Source organism: Dermacentor albipictus, chromosome 6 (genome assembly GCF_038994185.2).
Source record: "Dermacentor albipictus isolate Rhodes 1998 colony chromosome 6, USDA_Dalb.pri_finalv2, whole genome shotgun sequence".
Classification (NCBI taxonomy): domain Eukaryota; kingdom Metazoa; phylum Arthropoda; class Arachnida; order Ixodida; family Ixodidae; genus Dermacentor; species Dermacentor albipictus.
In genome coordinates this window covers 74781669-74799032 of record NC_091826.1, presented here as the reverse complement: position 1 = coordinate 74799032, position 17364 = coordinate 74781669, and the positions used below count along the sequence as shown (strand labels likewise).

At 47.4% G+C, this 17364-nt stretch overlaps 1 protein-coding gene across 2 annotated transcripts in view; it reads left to right on the top strand.

Moving 5' to 3' along the window:
• LOC135897124 (calcium-activated chloride channel regulator 1-like) overlaps positions 1–17364 on the top strand; it is a 594363-nt gene that overhangs the window by 567202 nt on the left and 9797 nt on the right. For both annotated transcript variants that reach the window (XM_065425694.2, XM_065425692.2), the window contains one exon: positions 11033–11302. In XM_065425694.2, the coding sequence (XP_065281766.2) occupies positions 11033–11302 (270 nt within the window). The remainder of the gene's footprint in view (positions 1–11032; positions 11303–17364) is intronic.

Genomic DNA, 17364 nt, shown 5'->3' with positions numbered 1-17364 from the left:
TGCAGCGTGATGAAGGGTTAGCTGGAAAAAGTGGCAGCTACCTCGAGGCAGCCGCGCGGAAAAGCAGGAGCCCAGGGGACAATGCTCCGTCTCGAGTTCAAATCACCCGGAAAATGACAAAGGGAAGCAGGGAGAGGTAGGAGAGAGTGAAAGGGTGATTATCGCCGGCGACTCAAACATGGCTAGTTGCTCAAAAGCAATTGTGGAGAGGGTGAAAGGCGATAAAAGAGTGGCGATAGGGATATTTCCAAGGCGGGCACTGGGTCGTGTCATGGAGTGAGCAAGAGAAAAGCTCGCGGAAAATGTCCACGTGCGCAACCTTGTCATAGTAGCAGGTGGGCTAAATAACGTCCTGAACAGGAAAGGGACGGGACGGGACGGGACGGGACCCCAGCGCTTCACGAAGGGGGTGTGCGACTTGCGCGAGCTATCCGCTCAGGTGCGGATCGTGGTGTGCACGGTGCCGGAGGTACCTGTATGTGACAGTCACGTACAAAGAGCCGTAATGGCTGCTAATGAGGGAATATGTAAAATGAGCCGACAAAAAGGCTTCGAGGTGGTCGAAGTAAACAGGGAAGTGAAAAGGTGTGGCTGTTTTAAACGCGTCGCGATCCACTTCAATTACAGGCTGGCACAAGAAATAGGTTGGCGAATTGGTGGTCGCGCTGTTGCTTTGTTAGGGGGCCCATGGGCGCTCAGGAGGCCAGAGTAGACAGTAATGACGAAGGTCCCCTAGGGACCTCAAAAGATCATCGCGGTCGATAACAAGAGAAGGTGGAAAGCAAGAAAGAGAGGTGGCCACGCATCAGGCTACATAAACATGCAGGGCGGCAGAAGAGAGGAAAAGTGGGCAGAGATTGAGGAGCAGTTAAATAGAGAACAAATAAGGGTGTATGCGGTTACTGAAACGCACCTGAGAGACTCAGAAGAGCCGCCAGATATTGAAAGTCATGTTTGGAAAGGATGCAACAGAACTAAGTCGGAAAGAAAGGGAAGGGGAGTCGGAATGCTCATCCATCAGGGAGCCCAATGGAAAAGAGTAAATTCAATATGTCAAGAGCATCTTCGGTTACCAGGTGCAATGAGTGGGAAAAAAACTTGGTTGGGCATTGCGTATTTGTGAGCCGGAAATTATTGCACAGAGAAGAATAAAGAACTAGTGGAGTGCATAAGCGCTGATATGAAGGGTTTCGGCAGTGGTGCTGAAATTGTCCTATTAGGTGACATGAATGTCCACATACACGATTTAGATGGCTATACCGACAACAACGGGAAGTCAATGCTAGAACTTTGTGAGCAACATAACCTTGTTATCGTGAATACAGGGCCTTAGTGTGAAGGGCACATCACGTGGGAAGTGCGAAACCGGCAATCGACCATTGATTACTGTCTGATGAAAGAAGGAATTCATGAGAAGTATAGAGAAATGATCATTGATGAGGAAGGGTACAGCAGCATGGGGAATGACCATAACCGCATCATCTTAAAAATGGGATATATAGTGGGGAAAGAGCGCAACGATCGCAAAATGGCTAGTCCAAATTTGAATGCTGAACAAATGGCAAACATAGTCACTAGAGTCGAGGAAGAAATCGGCAAATGGCCAAGTAAAGAGTGTGCAAAACGACAAAAATGCGGAAAGAGAAACAACATGTTCGTTGGAAAGGAACAAGGAAACCGAAAAGCTGGTGGAACAGGGAGATACGAGAAGCGATCGCAGAACGACAGAAGGCATCTCGAGAGCACAGGCAGACAATGAAGGCGCAGTTGCCGCAGGATGAAGTAATCACTAAATGGGAAATATACCGGCAGAAAAAGGCTATGGTTCAAATACTGGTGCAAGCAAAATTAAAAGGTGAAAGTGAACGTTGGTTGTCAGAAATACGTGAGAAAAAGAAGGCCGCACCTAGAATATTTTGGAACCACATAATATCATTAGGCAGGAAGTCAACATCAATACAACAATATATCCTTGACGAAGATGAAAACAGACCTAAAGGAGAAGCGGCAATAAATTACATCCTAAAAATAACAGCCGAATCTTTCCAAGGCAGTGACGAGGATGCATTCGAATAACAAAGAGCATGAAAGAGACCCAAGTGGAAATGGAGGTCGTGCTGACAAATTTCAACTGGAAAAAAGCGGAAGAGAACATTCCTAAGCGCACAGCCACAGGGCTAGACGAGGTTCCCGTTAGGCTGATTAATGAACTAGGACCAAAAGTAAGGAAGTTCTGATGAAAGCAGTGGAACAAATTTTAAAAGATAGACGAATACCAGACAGTTGGTGACAACGAAGAATGAATTTAATTAATAAAGGCAAGGGGGAGAATGATAGAATTCACTGGTATAGACCGTCGACCATTACATCGGTAATATACAGGCTGGCGATGTAGGCAATCAAATGAAGCTTCAAGCTTGGGCAGAGTATAATGGCATTTTGGGAGAACTTCAGAATGGCTTCAGAATAGGTAGACGTTGACGTTTAGATGATAACTTATTTCTTTTTACTCAGCGTATTGAAATATCTAAAGTAGAAAGCAGACCGTTATATGTGGCCTTTTTAGATATTACAGGAACCTATGACAACGTGGACCGCAACATGTTGTGGGATATTCCGAAAGGGGTGACGATTGTCTACATCTTTTGAAAGAGGTTTACCTAGAAAATACCGTTTGCGTTGAATGGGACGGGATGAGAAGCAAGGAGAAAGTTTATATCAACAAGGGACTGAGACAGTGGTGCCCTTTATCCCCGCTGCTGTTTATGATGTACAAGGTGAGGATGGAGAGCGCGCTAGAAGGAAGTGATATAAGGTTTAATCTCTCATACAAAGAGGCGGGTACAGCAGTAGAGGAGCGGCTCCCACATTTATTTTATCCGGATGACATTGTGCTACTAGCTAACAAGCAAAGTGATTTGCAACTTCTGGCTAATATCTCTGGACAGGAAGGCAACAATTTAGGTTGTAAATTTAATGTTAGAAAATCAGGTGTTATGGTATTCAATGAAAACAGCGAACAGACAGAGGATATACAGGGCCAGGACATACCTCGGGTAACAGAATATAAATACCTTGGTATATGGATAAACGAGGGCAATAGGTATATGGAAACGCAGGGAAAAGCAATAACAGTGAAGGGGAAGAGAAATGCAGCCATAATGAAGCACAGAGCGCTATGGGGATACAACAGGTACGAGGTCCTCCGAGGCATGTGGAAAGGTGCGATGGTTCCAGGACTCACTTTTGATAATGCGGTGGTTTGCTTTAAATAAGGGCTACAATCAGCACTCGATGGGAACCAAAGGTCAGTGAGTCGCCTCGAAATGGGCACTCACGGGAAGACTACAAACGGAGCTGTGCAGGGTGATATGGGCTGGACTAGTTTTGAAGTGAGAGAAGCTCGCAGTAAAATTCAGTATGAAGAACACCTGAGGAATATGAAAGAAAGTAAATGAGCTGGGCGAGTGTTCAGGTATCTGTACATGAAAAACATTGATTCACCGTGGATCAAGAAAACTAGCAAGCTTACCAGCAAGTATGTGGCCTGTAGGGTAGGCAACACAGCAGCAAAGATGGTCAACCGGAAAGTCAGAGAGGCTGAAATAATCTCATGGGTGGCGGCAATGGAAAGGAAACCTGCCATGAGTAACTACCTAAGAGGGAAAAAAACGAAATCAGGAAAAAACCCATTTATGATAACTCAAAGGGAAGCTAATTATTTTCGAAGCGAGATCGGAATGCCTTAGAACACGCACCTATAAAGCGAGATATCAGAAGGAACAAGAAGCATGTGCTTGCTGCGGTAGAGCTAGGGAAACTGTGAATGATGATTTATTAGAATGGGCAGACGTCTGCAACGGTCAATTTAGGCAGCACTGGCCTACTTGAAGCCCTTGTGTTCAGCGGGAGCAGTCGAAACGTATACATGTCCACAATAGGCATAACTAAGAGGCGATTGGAGGATTGGTAGACGAAAAGTACGGAAACGACAAAAAAAGGAGACGCACAAAAGCACAGTTAGCAATAGGGGATCAGAAAAGTGGGGTGTGGGAGTTCATAGTGTTCATTTCTTTATTTTTTATTGTTTAACTTATGTAGGACATTAGGCCGTATAATAGCAAGAGCTTGGTGGCGCAACCCACCACCCCGTTCCAAAGGGGACGCTCATAACATCCATCCATTCATCCCTCCATCTATCCACGACGCGCGGCCGACATATCGCAGCGCTGATAGTGTTCTTATCGATTTACCGCGCTGATCCAGACGCACTGAAAAGGCACTTGCAATTGACACGTTTGTTCTCTTCGGCGTCACTCGAGAGAGTACTGTAGGGTACTTGATGTCCTCCTCGCCCACCGCTCAGTACAGACTGGGAACAACCGCTGCGTTTACGACGGCGTTAAATACGCGAATGCCACACGCCCTGCCACGCATTGCCGACGCTCGTATGTATCCGCCAATCACATGCCCAACACCGTAGTAGACGCCGCGGTCGTCTCCACCCTTTACAGAGCGGTGGGCGAGGAGAACATCGAGGCATTCTAGAGTACTGCGCTCCCTAATACCCTCTGAAAAATCACCCTTTGCTTTTGGAACGTGCAAACAAAGCTATTAAACGTCTTATGTAGTCGGTTTCAACCACGATGAGGTTTCAACAGAACTGTTTGTTGGTAAAAGGAAGAAGCGTATAGACGACGGCACAAACGGCGCTTCCACCTGGTGGAAATTCCTGGTGCTGACCCGGTGACGAAAAGAGATAAAAGAATACTCAAGCGATTCACAAACCTAGGATGTCCATCGGTCAAACAATGCCGTCTCCGATTAATGAAACACACTTGATGTGTCAGTAATAGAGAATGAGTGTTTCTTTTTAGAGCGCAGCTCCAAGGTGCCCGTTCCTGCGTTGAGCGTCGGCGTCCCTCATAAGAAAACGAACGAGCACAGTGAAGAATGGAAAAGTGAACGCGGAGTGAGGGATAAAACACGGCAATAGGGAAGAGAGCGCGAGGAGGAAAGCAGAGGAGGAGAGTATGGCGAAAGGGCGCAGAGGAGAGCGAAGCGCCGTGCGAGACGTGTTTCACGGCGGCGACCAGGCATGCAGTGAGCGCGTCCACCACTACCACACATAGAAACACAGCCCTCGCGTAGGCTTCCGACCCACTGCGCATACACCACTGCTCCTGTGGCAGCGCTGCTAGAGAATGTGCTCCACGCAAACAACCCGTTCCCGTGTTCACGCTTTCTTTCTAACAATGAACGACGCAACCAGTGGAAAGGCTTCATCTGCCAGTGCTGCTAAACGAGCTGCCCGAGCAGAGGCTGCACGTCGCCGCGGAGAGGACTCTATACTTCTGTCGTGTGCCTTCGCCAAAATAATCTCGAATCCAAAACACCTAAGCACCCGCGCTCAAAACTCGCACTAGGGAGCATCCTAATCACCAGTGAATTTTTGCGTAGCAGGCTTTCATAAGCTCACGTGCTCTCCGACTCATATTTCTACCGATAATTTCAATCTCTTGGAAATGTGGCGGACACGTGTAATCTGTTTGTAAAATAATTTCCCAATGAACACCGTTGCATTTTTTTTCTCTAGGAACGTGCGAGCGTCAACCGCACAGCACACAAGTGATTTCTCAGGTCGAAATGCCGCGAGAGCGGCGGCGGTATGCGCGCACACATTGCACTGTCCGGTGCAAGCATGGTGGGTTCGCTGTTGGCATCAGGACATATGCCCAGCAAGGTTTATTTGCGCAGTTCTCATGGGGAAAGAGCGGTGTAAGAATAGGTGTAAAGAGTGTTATTTGCTATGCACATTTCTTTTTAAAGACAATGCCTTTCGTAGCCGGTTATCCACACTTTTCCGTATCGGGTATATTTTTAGCATCCTTTATCCGCCGACCCCAGCGATAGTGAACTAGAGTGATTCGCATGGGTCTAAAAAGTAGACTGATCCTGATGATAGTCATCATCATCATCATCAACATCATCAGCCTGGTTTCGCTCACTGCAGGGCAAAGGCCTCTCCCATACTTCTCCAACAACCCCGATAATGTGCCAATTGTGGCCACGTCATCCCTGCAAACTTCTCAATCTCATCCGCCCACCTAACTTTCTGCCGCCGCCTGCTACGCTGCCCTTCCCTTGGAATCCAGACCGCAACCCTTAATGGCCATCGGTTATCTTCCTTCCTCATTACATGTCCTGCCCATACCTATTTCTTTTTCTTGATTTCAACTAAGATGTCATCAACTCGCGTTTGTTCCCTCACCCAATCTACTCTTTTCTTATCCCTTAACGTTACACCCATCATTCTTCTTTCCATAGCTCGTTGCGTCGTCCTCAATTTAAGCAGAACCCTTATCGTAAGCCTCCAGGTTTCTGCCCCGTAGGTCAGTACTGGTAAGACACAGCTATTATACAGTTTTCTCTTGAGGGATAATGGCAAACTGCTGTTCATGATCTGAGAATGCCTGCCAAACGCACTCCAGCCAATTCTTATTCTTCTGATTATTACCGTCTCATGATCCGGATCCGCCGTCATTACCTGCCCTAAGTAGATGTTCTCCCTTACCAGTTCCAGTGCCTCGTTACCTAATGTAAATTCCTGTTCTCTTCCGAGAGTGTTAAAGATTACTTTAATTTTCTGCAGATTAATTTTAGACCCACTCTTCTGCTTTCCCTCTCCAGGTCCGTGAGCATGCATTGCAATTGGTCCCCTGGGTTACTAAGCGAGGCAATATCATCAGCGAATCGCAAGTTACTAAGGTATTCTCCATTAACTTTTATCCCCAATTCTTCCCAATCCAGGTATCTGAATACCTCATGTAAACACGCTGTGAATAGCAGTGGATAGATCGTATCTCCCTGCCTGACGCCTTTCTTTATTAGGATTTTGTTGCTTTCTTTATGGAGCACTACGGTGGCTGTGGAGCCGCTATAGATATCTTTCAGCATTTTTACATACGGTTCGTCTACCTCCTGATTGCGTAATGCCTCCGTGACTGCTGAGGTTTCGACTGAATCAAACGCTTTCTTGTAATCAATAAAAGCTATATATATAAGGGTTGTTTATATTCCGCACATTTCTCTATCACCTGATTGATCGTGTGAATATGGTCTATTGTTGAGTAGCCTTTACGGAATCCTGCCTGGTCCTTTGCTTGACAGAAGTCTGAGGTGGTCCTGTTTCTATTTGCGATTACCTTAGTAAATAGCTTGTAGGCAACTGAAGTCTTTGGCGTCCCCTTTGTTATGGATTAGGATTATGTTAGCGTTCTTCCAAGATTCCGGTACGCTCGAGGTCGTGAGGCATTGCGTATACAGGGTGGCCAGTTTCTTTAGAACAATCTGCCCACCATCCTTCAACAAATCTGCTGTTACCTGATCCTCCCCAGCTGCCTTCCCCCTTTGCATATCTCCCAAGGCTTTCTTTACTTCTTCCGGCGTTACCTGTTGGATTTCGAATTCCTCTAGACTATTTTCTGTTCCATTATCGTCGTGGGTGCCACTGGTGCTGTATAAATCTCCATAGAACTCTTCAGCCACTTGAACTATCTCATCCATATTAGTAATGATATTGCCGGCTTTGTCTCTTAACGCATACATGTGATTCTTGCCAATTCATAGTTTCTTCTTCACTGCTTTTAGGCTTCCTCCGTTCCTTAGAGCATGTGCGATTCTATCCGTATTAGACTTCCTTATCTCAGCTGTCTTACGCTTGTAGATTAACCTCGAAAGTTCTGCCAGTTCTGTTCTAGCTGTAGGGATAGAGGCTTTCATACATTGGCGTTTCTTCATCAGATCTTTCATCTCCTGCGATAGATTACCGGTATCCTGTCTAACGGAGTCACCACCGACTTCGATTGCACACTGCTTAATGATGCCCACAAGATTGTCGTTCATTGCTTCAACGCAAAGGTCCTCTTCCTGAGTTAAAGCCGAACACCTGTTCTGTAGCTTGATCTGGAATTCCTCTATTTTCCCTTTTACCGCTAACTCATTGAACAGCTTCTTATGTACCAGTTTCTTCCATTCCATCCTCAGGTCTAAGGTAATTCGAGTTCTTACCATCCTATGGTCATTGCACTCCTATGGAGGTGCAGCGGTGGCGTAGAGGTAGAACACTCGCCTCGCATGCAAAGAGGTCTGTGGTTCGAATCCCGGTGCCACGTAATTTTCCAACGGATTAAAAAATCTGAGTGCTGATAAAATTGCATAAACAGGCCTGGAGTGCGGCCTGTTCCCGGTGACCAAAACAGGAAAACGCGCCCCCTCACCAGAGCAGGATTGGCCACCCTAGTGCAGTACTTGGCCACAACCTGCTATATGAACACAACAATCAAAGTGATGATAGTGCCGGAAAACAATTGTTGAGCAGTACGATCATCTACATTAATCTTCTGATAAGAGGGTTGACACGGTAATGTGCTGTGGGCAGTGGCTGCAGGTGTGCGCCGAGACGTACACGCCATTGCCGACAGTACTCGCTGCGCCGCCGATATTTTTGACGGCGAAATCAGCGCGCCATTTAAATGCGAACAATCCAGCTTTGTTTGAGATTTTCTGTTCTCTTGTTTACCTATTTTACCTGTCTCAAGCATAAAATCATGTGAAGCAGGAGAGAATTTAACAACACAATACAAACGAAAGTAACTCTACCATCGACGCGTCTGCACAGGCGTGTCATCACCAGTCGGCGCAGCGTAGGATAACGAAACTGCTCCTTCGAGAGCGCAACGTGGCTCAAACAGAAGAAACAGTGGTCTCGCAACGTCGGAGTCACGGCTTGAGGGTGATCGGCACTGTAGTTGGTAGTAGAATCGGCGATATGTTTAATAGTGGCATCAACGCGAGAGATGAAACTTCTAGCACGATAGAACATTTTGGCGCCGATACCTTTAAGATGCCGGTTGCAAGTTTTCGCATTATTCCGGCCATTGCATTTGACGGAGTTTTCCCACATTTCTGCATATAAAAAATATTTTTAAAAGTCTACTGCGTGGGGCTGTTTCCTTGTAGCATTCATAGAAAAACTTATGCAGCTGACATCGATAGCTGCACTGAACTATAAGACAGTTTCGACGCGCAAACTAAGGAAGAACCTTTTCTTTCGAAAATAATTGTGTATTCAAGCAATGCCTGCATTTCTACTAATCCAGAGTTCGTTCATTCAACCTGGTGATAACGCTTCAACAAATTCAGCAGATTTGTTTTCTATCGCATCATAACATATCTCAGCTCCCCAAAAAATGTTCACCAGCTCCAGCAAAAGAAGGCACTTTGATTCTTTATTCTTCAGAGAAAAAAGGACGTCATAAGAAACGTTATATAAGCAAATTGTAATTCATAATCTCAAGAAGTTGCTTCATCCATTGTCCAGTCAGGAATGCGCTTTATAACATCTGCTGTTTAGTTGAAAGTTTAAGGGCTGAACCCAGCAAAAGTTGGTCATAGAATACATCTATTTTCTTTTTTTTGCGTATGGCGTATTGTATAAACACAATCTTGTTCAAAACAAGTGGAAGCAAGGTTATGATGTCTAGCGAGATGCCAAGTGCGTCGCTGCTGGCTTAGCAATTCTACACGAATTCATTCATTATTTCCTCAATGAAAAATATCCCATAAACCGAGGATTAAGAAAAAGAATAAAATTGCGACTACAGCGCAAATGTAAGGCTCTGCATATTCGTGGGAAAAGGAATATGCAAGCACACTGAACATAGACGCTTTTATGTATGTGCCCAATATTTTTTTAATATGTTGGCGGAAGGTCAAGAGACTTACAAAACGTTTTGTGTTTCTCTCACTTTCAACACATCTGTATTCGATCCTCTCAGCCCTTAGAATGACAAAGTATGAAAAGGTCAGAGCTTCAATCAGCTTAGCAAAAAAGAATGTAGTGAAACGGCTTTTTAAGTTTGTGGTTCCGGGTTCCACACCGCTGGCACTGCCACCACCAAAGAAAAATGGCCATGCGCCGCCGCCGACTGGAAACGACCACCACGTCGCTGCCGGTCAAAGCATACATGGCGCGCCGCTCTACTAGCGACTCGTCCCCATTGTCTCCTCCAATTTGCTCATGAAGGCATTATCTTTGATAGACGTCAAGTAGAGGTTGAACAGCCTTCTAACTTTTTTGTACGCATTACTGGAGCGAAATTGTTTGTTCTGGAGCAAATAAATGGCTTTGGCTTAGCTAAGGTTAAGCCCAGGATGCGAAGCATACTAGCCTTTATTTTAGTTGTTGAACCACTGTTTAGCCTGGTGAACTGCTGTTGCTTGGCTATATTTGGTTTGGCTAGACGAAGAAACAACTCACGCAGGCGAGCGCACGAGCTGAGACCCGGCTATGTAGCTACGCGGCCGCAAGCGAGCGCACGAGTTGAGCCTCCGCTTTTGCAGCTGTTATGACGTCATATGATAGCTACGCGGCCGCGCACGGCGCAGCAAGGAAGAGCGTGGTTGTGCGGCTAGCATTCTTCGCATAAAAATGGCCAGGCTTAGCTTGCATATTGCGCGAGTTGGGGCCCAGCGTCTCCTCCGGCTGTCGTGACGTCACGTCACGTGGTTGCGCTAAAGGTCAATGGTGGCTGCCCGGCCGCGCCCAAGGGCTGAACTGAGTGATTGCATTATGCAGCGCGTAAAAATAGGAGCAACGTAATAACAAACATAGCAAACTTAAAAGAGAATAGACCCACATATGAGACGCGCAGCAATGAACAATGGCTCATACCCTGAATGGTAGCTACGCGGCCGCGCTCGGCGCAGCAAGGAAGAGCGTGGTTGTGCGGCTAGTATGCTTCGCATAAAAACGTGTGGTCAGTGTGAGGTCAGTGCGACGAGCGGCGGGGCTTCGTGGACAGCAAACACAGCGCGTGTCCACTCCTGAAGTCAGCAAGTAGCAGACAGCATTGCATCTGCGAATTGTTTCGTGCATTCCGCATAATACAATCGCTATGTCCATAATACTACTTTAAAACCATTACGCTATGCAGAGAACACAATAATACTGTTGTTACGTGGTTTGCAGGAATTTCGACTAAGCCAAGCACCTACAAACTGCTGCCGACAAATTACGTCCCAACCGATACCCTCTTGCAAGACTTTGAGCGCACACCTCCATTTCAAAGGGTCGCAATTGGAGCTTCTTTCAAGGTCAAAAATAACCTGGTGGAGACGGATGTTCCGCCAGGTTGTATCTGGGACCTTAAGACTGCTGGTGGGCACGTGGAGTTGGACAGAACGCCGATCGTCACGCTTACATGGACCTGGCCTGGGGCGCGAATGACAGATGGAAAAGGTACGATTGTGGATGAGCGCGCTACACGAACGCACCAAAAAAACGATGCCAGAAAACTCAAAAAGAGCATTATGACTATCCGCGGAAGCAGCAGCAGCTTTCTGGCTTTTGCGAGTGTCTAGCCTCGGGAACAGTGTGCTATAGCACAATATTTAAAGAATGCCCGCCATTATATTACTGACCAGAATTCGTCAGGATGTCAACTGTTGCACAACTAGCTATCGCATCACCTTTTTTTGTTCATTCTTCATAATCGTAGCCTGAACGGCAGATCACGGAGCATGCTAAACTGCTCACATTTAAAAGAAACTTCTGTGAACTTTAATTACATATACGTGCATTGGTAAACTATCAAGCACAAGATAAAACTGATGAATGGCACTAACGTAGATGATGTTTTATACATAGCACTGATCATCGTCCCCATGCTCTAGGCATCCTAAATTTCTTGTCTTTGTTTCAAAACCTCCGCTCCCGTATTTCTGCCTAGCGCGTCGGTAATTACGATGACCTGAAATAATTTGATCATTATGCAAGCCAAAATAAATTTTACAGTCGAGCTTTTATAGTGTAGCCTGGTCACAAAAATATGCGATGATAGCATATGGTAGACAGTGTGCGAAATAGATACGCAGGGAGACGTATACTTGGACGTTACACCGCAAAGGTGAATTTAATTGCCAGCTCTGGGTGAGAATGCAACACTGTATGGCAAATAAGTTCAGTCTCTCAATGTGTTTCAGTATACTGCTTTTATAGACCAATCGCCCCGAGGATGAAGCATAAAAGCTTAAAAACCGCATCAGGGCGAGCTATATTTTTTTATCCCCTTTCAGTCGTTGCAAGAAACCTCGCCAGTATAAAGCGCGACGCTAGAAACGCCTGCGTAATTCTTGTTTCCGCATATGTTGTAAGCCGCCAACAAGTGAACATGCAAGGAAGACCACAGGACGAGTACTGTACAGCAACAAATTTCTTTTCGATTAAGCATGCTAATATGAACACGACAGCCACAAAACAAATTGGGAAAACTTCTTGTGTTGAAATAACCAAAAGAAGCCATGGCTACCAGTGAAAGCTTGTCCTGTAAGCATTACCGAAACCTTGCGTGAGCACTTGTTCTCGCGGTTCACATTGCGAAATGCTTGAACTGCATTTTATGCTTACAGCTCATGGCACCCAAGTGGCGGCTGCGTGGCTTTACTCGGCTCGAAGTCGCAGGTTCATACCCACCGTGCGGTCTGAAACAGTAGAGCGAAAGTTCTGATTTGGAAAGGAAGCGGCCTAAGCCGGGTGTGCGAACCAACGAGTCTGTTGAGGACCGGCTATAGGTGGTGTTCCATGCCGGCATCACTGCCTCGGTTGGCCCATACAGTGGTTTCGTCAGCGTAGAAGCTGAAATGTATGCTGGGGACATGGGAAAGTTGGTGGGGAGTTCGAAAAGAACTAAGATGAAGAGGATAGGAGAGAGCATGGAAAGAAGCCTGAGGTTTCCCCCGCACTCCCGGTAAGATACCGGAGAGCCGGAGGTCACCCAGGTTGAGTGTTGCTGTGCGCTGGGAGAGGAAATCGCTGACGTCACTATAAGGGGGAGTACGCCTAGGGCATCGAAACCGGCTGCATGCCTAATGCATGCAGCCTGTTGCATGCCTAATGTTGTCAGAAGCTTTTCATAGGTCGCCAGTGGGTATAGCATTCGTGTCACCAGTGGGGCAGTCGAGGACGTGATGTTTTTGTAGAAGAAAGACGTCCCGGGTGGAGAAGCTCGAGCGGAAACCAAACATGCACGAATGCAAGAGGTTGTTGTTTCACATATACCGGAGGAGTCGGGTCTAGAGAACGTACTCCATTAGCTTGCCGACGCAGGACGCAAGGGAAAAGGGTTTGATCGAAATATGAATGAAGGCGACCTCAGCATCCTTCCACTGAAGGTGGAAGGAGGGTGCCACTGAAGGAGGGTGCCGCAGAGCCAGCATTCCTTGAAGTGAACGGTTAGGCTTTTGGTGGAGGGAGAATTGAGGCTGCGAAGTGCATTGGAGACCGTGCATCATAATCTTGCCCCCACAGGCCGTAAGGGTAATGGAGCGGAAATTGGGCAAGAAAAGTGGTTTGCCAGATTTCGGAATGAAGGTGACATTTCCACTGAGGTCGGAGGGAACCGCCCAGCCAGCATTCATTGAAGTGATCGGTTAGGCTTGTGGTGGATGGAGAACGTGGTTGCGGATTGCATTGCAGAACGTCCTCTATGAGCTTGCCCGCACATGACGTAAGGGAAATAGGAGGGAAATTATCCAAGAGAAGTGGTTAGCCCGGTAAGGGAATGAAGTCGACCTTAGCATCTTTCCACTTAGGTCAGTGGGTGCCGCGCATCCAGCATTCATTGAAGTGTTCGGTTAGGCTTGTGGTGGAGGGAGAATTGACGTTGCTAAGTGCCTTGAAGAACGTGCTCCATGAGGTTGCCCGCACAGCACGTAAGAGAAATTTGGCGCAATTTAGCGAAGAAAAGTGGTTGTCCCGATTTGGGAATGAAAGCCACATTAGCATCCTTCCACGGAGGTCGGAGGGCGCCGCACAGCCAGCATTCTTTGAAGTGATCGGTAAGGCTTTCGGTGGAGGAAGAATCGATGTTGCAGAGTGCATTGGAGACCTTGCTCCATGAGCTTGCCCGCACAGGACGTAAGGGGAATGGGACCAAAATAGGCCAAGAAAAGTGGTTTGCCAGATTTTGGAATGAAGGCGACCTTGGCATCCTTCAAGTGACGTCGGTGGGCACTACGCAGCCAGTATTCATTGAAGTGATCGGATAGGCTTGTGGTCGAGGGAGAATCGAGGAGGCGGAGAGCATTGGAGAACGTGCTCCATGGGCTTGCCCGCCCAGTACGTAAAGCAAATAGGGCGGAAATTAGCCCAGGAGAATGGTTTGCCCGATTTAAGAATGAAGGCGATATTATCATACTTCCGCTGAAGTTGGGGGGTGCCGCACAGCAAACATACAGTGAACTGATCGGTCAGGCTTGTGGTGGAGGGGGAACCGAAATTGCAGAGTGCCATAGAGAACTTGCTCAATCAGGCTGCCCGCACATGACATGAGGGAAATCGGTCCGAAATTAGCCAAGAAAAGTTGTTTGCCAAATTTCGGAATGAAGGCGACATGGAGAGGGAATCGAGGCTGCAGAGTGCCTTGCAGAACTTGCCCCATGAGGTTGCCCGCACATGACGTAAGGGAAGGGACGGAAATTAGCCAAGTCAAGTGGTTTGCCCGATTTAGGAATGAAGGTGACCTTAGCACGCTTCCACTAAGGTCGGAGGGCGCCGCGCAGCCAGCAATCATTGAAGTGATCGGTTAGGCTTTTGGTGGAGGGAGAATCGATGTTGCATAGTGCCTTGGAGAATGTGCTCCATATGGTTGCCTGCACATGAAGGAGGGAAATAGGACGGAAATTAGCCAAGAAAAGTGGTTTCCCAATTTTGGAATGAAGGCGACCTCAGAATCCTTCAATTGAAGTCGGAGGGCGCCGCGCAGCCAGCATTCATTCAAGAGACTGGATAGGCTTGTGGTGGAATGAGAACCGAGGTGGCGGAGAACATTGGAGAACGTGCTCCATGAGCTTGCCCGCCTAGTACGTAAGGCAAATAGGGTGTAAACAAGCCGAGAAGAGTGGTTTGCTCGATTTGGGAAAGAAGGCGACCTTACCATCCTTCCACTTAGGTCGGAGGGCGCCGCGCAGCCAGCATTCATTAAAGTGATCGGTTAGGCTTTTGGTTGAGAGGGAATTGAGATTGCGGAACACATTGGAGACCCTGCTCCATGAGCTTGCCCGCATACGACGTAAGGGGAATTCGAAGGAAATAAGCCAAGAAAAGTGGTTTGCCCGATTTTTGAATGAACGCTACCTTAGCATCCTTTCACTAAGGTCGGAGGTCGCGACACAGCCAGCATTCATTGAAGTGAGCGATTAGGCTTGAGGTGCAGGGAAAATCATGGTGGCTGAGAGCATTGGAGAACGTGCTCCTTGAGCTTGCCCGCCCAGTACGTAAGGCAAAAGGGCGAAAATTAGCCGAGAAGTGTGGTTTACGCGATTTGGGAATGAAGGTGACATTAGCATTCTTACACTGTGGTGGAATGGCACAACGTAGCCAGCAATCATTGAAGTGATCTCTTAGGCTTTTGGTGCAGGAAGAATCAAGGTTGCGGAGTGCCTTCGAGAACTTGCTCCATGAAGGTGCCCGCGCATGACGTAAAGGAAATAGGACGGAAATTAGCCAAGAAAAGTGGTTTGCCCGATTTGGGAAAGAAGGCGACCTTAGCATCTTTCCACTGTCGCCGGAGGACGCTGAGCAGCCAGCATTCATTGAAGTTATCGGTTAGGCGAGGGAGAATCGAGGTTGCGGAGTGCATTGGAGTCCATGCCCCATAAGCTTGCCCGCATAGAACGTAAGGTGAATGGGACGGAAATTGACCAAGGAAAGTGCTTTTCCCGATTTGGGAATGAAGCGACCTTAGCATCCTTCCACTTAGGTTGGAGGGCGCCGCGCAGCCAGCATTCTTCGAAGTGATCGGTAAGGCTTGTGGTGGAGGCAGAATCGAGGTTGCGGAGTGCCTTGGAGAACGTGCGCCATTGGCTTGCCGGCACATGACGTGGGGGAATTAGGGCAGAAATTAGCCATGAAAATAGGTTGCCACATTTTGGAAGGGAGGTGACAATAACATCCTTACACTAGGTGAGAGGGCGCAGCGTAGCCAGCAATCACTGAAATTATCGGTTAGGCTTTTGGTGGAGGAAACATCTTCGTTGCGGAGTGCCTTGGAGAACATGCTGCATTAGCTTTCCCGCATAGAACCTAAGGGCAATGGGACAGAAATTAACGAAGGGAAGCGGTTTGCCCGATTTGGAATGAAGCGACCTTAGCATCCTTCCTCTTTGGTCAGAGGGCGCCACACAGCTAGCATTCATTGAAGTGATCGGTTAGGATAGTGGTGAAGGGAAAATCGAGGTGGCCGAGTGCATTGGAGATCCTGCTCCATGAGCATGCCCGCACAGAACGTAAGGAGAATGGGACGAAAATGAGCCATGAAATGTGGTTCGCCTGATTTTGGAATGAAGGCGACATTAGCATCCTTCCACTTAGGCCGGAGGGTGCAGCGCAGCCAGCATTCATTGAAGCGATCGGTTAGGCTTTTGGTGGAGGAAAAATGTAGGTTGCGGACTGCCTTGGAGAACATGCCCCATGCGGTTGCCCGCACATGGTGTAAACGATATTGGACGGTAGTTAGCCAATATAATTGGTTTCCCAGATTTCGGAAACAAGCTGACATTAGCATCCTAACAATGAAGTGGAAGGGCGCAGCGTAGCCATCATTCATTGAACTGATGGGTTAGGCTTTTGTGGAGGAAGAATCGAGGTTGCAGAGTGCACTGGAGAACGTGCTCTATGAGGTTGCCCGCTCATGATGTACAAGAAATAGGACTGAAATTACCCAAGAAAAGTGGTTTGCGAGATTTTGGAATGAATGTGACATTAGCATCCTTACACTAAGGTGGGAGGGTGCTGCACAGCCAGCATTCATTGAATTGATCTCTTAGGCTTTGGTGCAGGATGAATACAGGTTGGGCGTTCCTTGGAGAACCTGCTCCATGAAGTTGCCCGTTCATAACGTAAAGTAAATAGGACGTCAATTAGCCAAGAAAAGTGGTTTGCCAGATTTTAGAATGAAGGTGACATTAGCATCCATACAATGAGGGGGGAGGGCGCAGGAAGGAAGAATCTGGAGGAAGAATCGAGGTCCTTACGCTGAGGTGGGGGGCACAGCGCAGCGACCATTCATTGAAGTTATCGCTTAGGCTTTTGGTGGAGGGAGAATTAAGGTGGCGGAGTACCTCGGAGAACGTGCTCCATGAGGTTGCCCGCTTAGGACGTAAGGGAACTAGGGCGCAAATTAGCGAAGCAATGTGGTTAGCCCAATTTAAGCATGCAGGCGGCATTAGCATTCTTACACTGAGGTTGGAGCGTGCAGCACAGTCAGCATTCATTGAACTGATCGGTTAGGCTTCTATTGGAGG